At 42.5% G+C, this 6,000-nt stretch overlaps 1 protein-coding gene across 5 annotated transcripts in view; it reads left to right on the forward strand.

Annotated features, from left to right (window-relative positions):
* ULK2 (unc-51 like autophagy activating kinase 2) overlaps window positions 1-2,692 on the forward strand; it is a 70,761-nt gene extending 68,069 nt beyond the window's left edge. For 4 of the 5 annotated variants that reach the window (XM_074189240.1, XM_074189239.1, XM_074189237.1 and 1 more), the window contains 2 exons: window positions 428-563; window positions 1,102-2,692. In XM_074189240.1, coding sequence (XP_074045341.1) covers window positions 428-563; window positions 1,102-1,169 — 204 coding nt within the window. In that variant the 3' untranslated portion in view covers window positions 1,170-2,692. The remainder of the gene's footprint in view (window positions 1-427; window positions 564-1,101) is intronic. The other variant, XM_074189238.1, reaches the window with a different exon arrangement.
* Window positions 2,693-6,000: the final 3,308 nt, after the last annotated feature.

The following is a 6,000-nucleotide window of genomic DNA, read 5'->3' on the forward strand; positions in this document are numbered from 1 at the left end:
TGGACCAGTTCAGTGTTTGTGTTTTAGTCTTAAAATGTGAGAATTGTGCCAAATCGCAGGAATGAAAATTTCTCAATGAAAATAGTCAAAATGAATAAGATAACCCTGAGTCTCAGGGAACATTAGGTACAGAGTTAGAAGAGGCTAAATCAGACTGTGATACTGTTTCTATGCAGGTATGTTCTAACAAAATTACTTTTATGAAATGCTATGCTAATTATGCTAAAAGGCCAATTGTGAAGTTGATAGTCTTGAGATAAGGTTGAGTACTCAGTATCTTTTAAATGGAATGGTCCATTTGAGAACTTTTACTTTTTCACAAAAAAAATTAATGTAGATAAATTTGTAACTTTATAATTATTTGTATACTAATTCAACTTAACAGTTTCATCAAAATGCATTTGTCTTGATTATCTCTGGTCCCCAGGTGCAGTCAGCCGCCCTTGATGAGATGTTTCAGCAGACAGAAGACATTATGTATCGCTACCACAAAGCGGCTCTTCTTTTGGAAGGCTTGACAAAGATCCTGCAGGACCCTGCTGATATCGAAAACGTACACAAATGTAAGTGGGTAACTTGTAATCCTGTAGAAAGGAAAATGCTGATTTAAAACCCCATCTCTGCAGAAAAAGACAAAGTGGGGGGGTAGGGTGGAGAGAGGGGGTGATGAGCCTTCAAGCCCCTCAAGTCAAGGAGTATGAAGTCCTGTGCTCAGGGCTAGGGAGACACAGATTGGCCAAAGAAGCTATGCCTTCAATCAGAAGGTTCTCAGTCAAACCAAGCAAACAGTCCAGCCTGGAAATACCTTATCTGCATTTTCAGAAGAAGAATCTGAAACCAGGGCTCAGATTAAATGACATTTGGGGCCGGGAGGCAGATCCTTTAGGAACGGGGCCTGATGCTAGGTTCTCCAGGCCTCTCTTTCTCAAGCTTTGCCTATTTGAGCAAAGTAGCAGTTATAGGCAAGCTGGGAGGTCTGCCTGGCTCCTGCTGCAGGCCTGGCCCCCGATGGCTGCCAGTCAAGAGCAGCTGGGGTGTGACGGTCTTCTTTTAAATTTCAGTTCAGTTACATATGGTTTAAAATACCTGTTTTGCTTGCAGATAAATCTAGTATTGAAAGAAGGCTGTCTGCACTCTGCTATGGAGCGGTGACTGTTTACGAGCCATAGCCCCCCGTCATGGGCTGCACATTAGGGAGGAGGGGGCCCAGGGCCCTCTCCCAGGAGGATGGTGACTACCAAAGAGAACTATGGCGGCCCCTCCTCTACTGCTCTCTTTTTAGGAATGATCTGCTGGTATGGAGGAGCCCCCCCCCTTTCCTTTTGCTCTCTTAGAAGCAGGAGGGAAAGACTTCTGGGTTTCAGTCTCCACTTGGTAAGTGCACCCTGGACAGAATGATGGATCAATGTGGTCATCTTCCTTGAGGATCTTGGGGAAAGGCAGATGCTTCCCCAGCCCCCCCCCCAGCATTGATTGAGATGCTACTGGGAATGGGGGGGGTGCAGCTCCTTTGGAGTTTGTCTCTTGGACCACCAGGAGCTGTGTGAAGCATGAAGCGGCCTGTCTGGGGGCCCCGCTTGGTTCAGCCTACGGTGCATCTCAAGAGGGGAAAAAAATCACCTTTTAAAGGGATGAAAAGTTGGTCCTTGGATGTGGCTGACCCCCTCTGCCTAGATTTCTGGCTTTCAGCTGAGGGTTAACAGCAGAAGCTCCTGCCACCAGATTTCATGTTGCACTAATTTACTAAAGCAATCCTCTTGGACTTCGCAGAACTATTCGTTTAACACCATTTAAGGCACAATGGACTTACTCCAGAAAAGTTTCATTTTATTGCAAATAAATCCTTTGTGGAATTTCAAATGTAACTTCTAGGAGAATTTTAAACAGACTGTACAAACTTCTCTTCATGTGACCCTTTTTTTTTAACCTATTTGTCTACAACTACCACTTTTTTTTTCATTAATGGAATTGTTTTTAGTTCCTGGTTGTTTTGTGCATGCAGAATGTATGGATTGGCTCTCCAGATCCCAAGGGGCGTGCTGAGGCCCAACCACGGTTGGCCATCTAGATGCTTGTTAGAGATGTGGGGTTTCCACATCAAGTTAATGAAAAATCAGGTTTGTTTTCCTTGTGGGGTGGGGGTTGGGCTCCCCCACCCAGGCGGGCACTTTCCATGTCAAGCTCAGTTCTTGCAGCTTACCAAATAGTAAGGCCTGGGGTATGTAGGGACGGAGCCGGAAGACTCCTCTGGAAATGGTTCCAATATTGTATTTTATTTTGTTTTGTTTGGTTACTTTAACTGCTTGAATACTTGAATAAACCATTCTCCAGAACAAAGTCATTTTAATCCTTTTAGATAACGTGGTCTGAACTCTTTGACAAAGTTGTCCAGTAGCTCTGGCATCGATAGCTGTGTAGTATAGGATGATGAAAACCATGAGTTCTCTTTACTTTGACAAAGTAATGTAATTTGTACCTTATTTATCTGTATGAAATTCCAACAGTTAATTTGAACGTTTATTTATATAATGTTTGTATTTTTAGGTCTTTAATACAGTGTTTCTACCTCTCATTTGTAACAGCATGCCTTCTGGAAACTAGGGAATAACTCACTGAACTGTTGTTGGGAGCCTTTTTCTTATCGCCTGTATAAATGTATATTAAGGTCAAATAAAGCTGACAACGGTTTCTAGGTTCAGTTTGATCTCTTCAAAACAGCAGCAATTTGCTTTTCATCTGGGACAATAAGTGTCTGTGGATACATGTTCCTTATTATATATACCATGTCTGCCGTATGCATCTCTAAGGTTCACACAGCTCTTCACACCTGTTTTCATTTTATCTACACAAGCTGCTGGAAGCTAGGGACCATTACGGTAATCCCAGTTTAGAGGAATGAGGAGTCAGAGGCTGTGCCCTGAGCTGGGACATGTTACAGCCCAGAGGTGAACCACTAGCCTTCCCAACTCCAGAGCTGGGTTTTGAGGTTTACATTTCTCTCTCCCTACCCCTGACAGAAAGCAAAATGCATCTAATATAGGTACTGTTTCTATAATTGTGCTTAAACATATTCATATTAATTTTGTTCTAAAAGATCAAATGCAGACAAAGGAAAGAGAAAGATTTAATACAATAATTTTAAAAAATTGAATATAGTAAGCTTCTTTGCATTTAAACTCTACATTTCCTTCTTTGGATTTGGATATTTTCCATCACAAGTCTTAGAATTATTATACTGCTGAAATGAATGAGTCCACTGTGTTTGATCCCCACCCAATGTTGTTAGTGTGGAGAATGTTCTCCTATCAGTTCATATTTGTCATTCCAGGCTTTTCTGAAATCCATCTCATGATTTCTTATACAACAATGGTGTTCCATCATATTACTATACCAGTTTGTTCAGTTATTCCCTAGTTGATAGAAATTGAGGGAATGCCTAATTCTTTGCCACCACAAAAAGAACTGCTTTTAAATGTTTTTGTTCTTGTGGGGTTTTTTTACCCTTTTTTTGTGACCTCTTTGGGATACAGATCTAGCAGTACTATTGCTGGGTCAAAGAATAGGCACAGTTTTGTTTTATTTATTATCCAAATTGTTTTCCAGATCGGATTAGTTCTCAACTTTACCAACAATGCATTAGTGTCCCAGTTTTCCCACATCCCCTCCAACATTCTTGATTTAAAGGAAAATTAGCCATCAGTACCTCAGACTTGTTTTCATTTGCATTTCCCTAGTCAATGATTTAAAAGTTTCTCATGACTAGATGTTTTAATTTCTTCATCTGAAAATTACTTTTCCATATCCTTTGACCATTTATCAATTGCTCTGAATTCTCATATTTGTGGTTACATTTGTGACTTTCAGAAGCAGCTTTTTGCCTCTTGCTCTCCTTGTCCCTATCTCTAAGAGAATCACAATAGAAGGCAGCAGGAGGAGAGCCAACAGCTTCCAAGTCCTGCCAGGAAGGACTGTCACCAGGGGTTGGTGTTGATGGGATCTCGTGGAGAGAAAGGGGACAGGGACCTGGTGTGTATGTGTTCCCCAGGGCCAACTTGCTGGAGTAGTCAACATCTGGAGCCATCTGGCCAGGTATCTGGCGAATTCTACCGAGCATGCTTCCTGTCCTCTTGAACAATCAAGAAGAGAAAGGTGAAGGGATTAGATCCAGACTTTATCATGGCACCATGAGACTGACTTTAGATGGAATGTGATTATTGAATTCACTTTAGCCAACTCCATTTCGTCTAAAGACTGAGCGAGTTCTTTGGGCCTTTACTAAGAAAACAAAATTAGAGATTCCAAGTGTGTGGCCTAATATGAATCACAGAGCTATAGAGTTATGATTTGGGGGAATTGAATTAATCCCTACTTCTATATTAGAAGTCTGAAGGCTGTTCACTAGGGACAGGCCTCTAAATGTACATGCCTATGTAGTCAAAATGAGCAGTAGCATCTGCTTCAGGCCAGATATGTGATGGAGAAGGACCATCTGTTCGGGTGATGCATCACTTGTGTTCCCAACCTAGATGACTCCATTTTTTTTTTTTGGCCATTCCCTAGAGGGCAACATTTCTGTATTCCTTGATTTCTTCAATTCTACCTCTCCCAAGAGATTAGTGCCTGGTAAAGGGTTTCTTTTGGAAACAGACTCATCTTGAGTTCAAATCCAGCCTCAGATACTCCCTAGGACAAACCACTCTTTTTGCCTCCGTTCCTCATCTGTCAAATGAGCTGGAGAAGAAAATGGCAAACCACTCCAACATTTTTGCCAAGAAACCCCAAAATATAGTCATGAAGAATCAGATGTGACTGAAAAAAAATCACACCAAAAATAATGGATACTTCATTTACTGAGTGTTTAGCAGTTCTCACAATATTTGTGTTTAGGGCTCACATGCTCAATTTCAATCTACCCATTGGCTTATGGGAGAATATTTGGGGCAATCTGGAGATCTATCCAGGTTTCATGTAAGCAGGAAGATCCAATAGAACAGAAATTGGAACCTGGTTCCCTCCATTATACCCGACTTAGGGCAAGGCTGCCACAATGAAGCATCTGCTTCAGGCCATATTCCTGATGGAGAACTATCCCCAAACCTGGCACAGTGTTGCTCATGTTCAAAGTTAGTACTCTCTTCCCTCCCCCCAACCTGATCTCAGGGATCATGCCCACTTCTCTCACTGACTATGGCCTCTCTCAAGGGATGAGGACCAGTTCCCACTTCCAGACGGGGAAAACTTTAAACCTCTATCCAGAGAAGCTTAAGTCATTTAGCAGCACCAACAGGTTCTCACGGCTTTTGGCAACAATTGTATTTTGGATCAGCTATTGAAAATCCTTCCCTCCCCACTGGCAGTCTGTGCTTCCTTTATTAGATCTTCCATGGTTGCGCTCAAATCCCACTCAAATACAAAACAGTATCTACAGTATTTGGTCTTGCTTGTATCCTTTTCTAAAACTTTTTTTCCTACAGGAACGTGCCCTTCCCTGAGAATCTGGGGGCCCATTGGCTATTCCCCAGAAGTGTTGGCTTGAGTTTGCTAATTTTCATTAGTCAGGAGCACACACAGCAGCCAAACAAGGATTTTTCCAAGAACCCAAGAGCCGGCTAAGGATGTGGTCTCTGTTGTCATCCCACAGCCCCTAGCTGCCTCCTCCCGGCCAAGTAGGGTTTGTTTTGCTCCCTGCTAGATAGATTCAGCATCTGCTTGAAAGGCAGAGGCCCAGGAGAATTTAGTCAAGGATGAGCCAGGAAGCAGAGATTCTGCTTTGCTGGAACATCCCCCAGATCAGAAAGGCAAGGCCAGACTTCCAGGCAATGGAAACAGGCCCAAAATCCCAACTCTAGTCCTGCCAGAGGGTCTCCTACAGAATTAAGGGGGCCTGAAATGAAGCTGTTCTTTTTGGCTATTTTGGGAACAAATAGAAGGTGCCCATGGTTCTTCCTTGGCTCTTATTTGCTCTAGTTTACAGGAACATTTCCCCCCATAGTTCTTTCC

Source organism: Macrotis lagotis, chromosome 5 (genome assembly GCF_037893015.1).
Source record: "Macrotis lagotis isolate mMagLag1 chromosome 5, bilby.v1.9.chrom.fasta, whole genome shotgun sequence".
NCBI classification, from domain to species: Eukaryota; Metazoa; Chordata; class Mammalia; order Peramelemorphia; family Peramelidae; genus Macrotis; species Macrotis lagotis.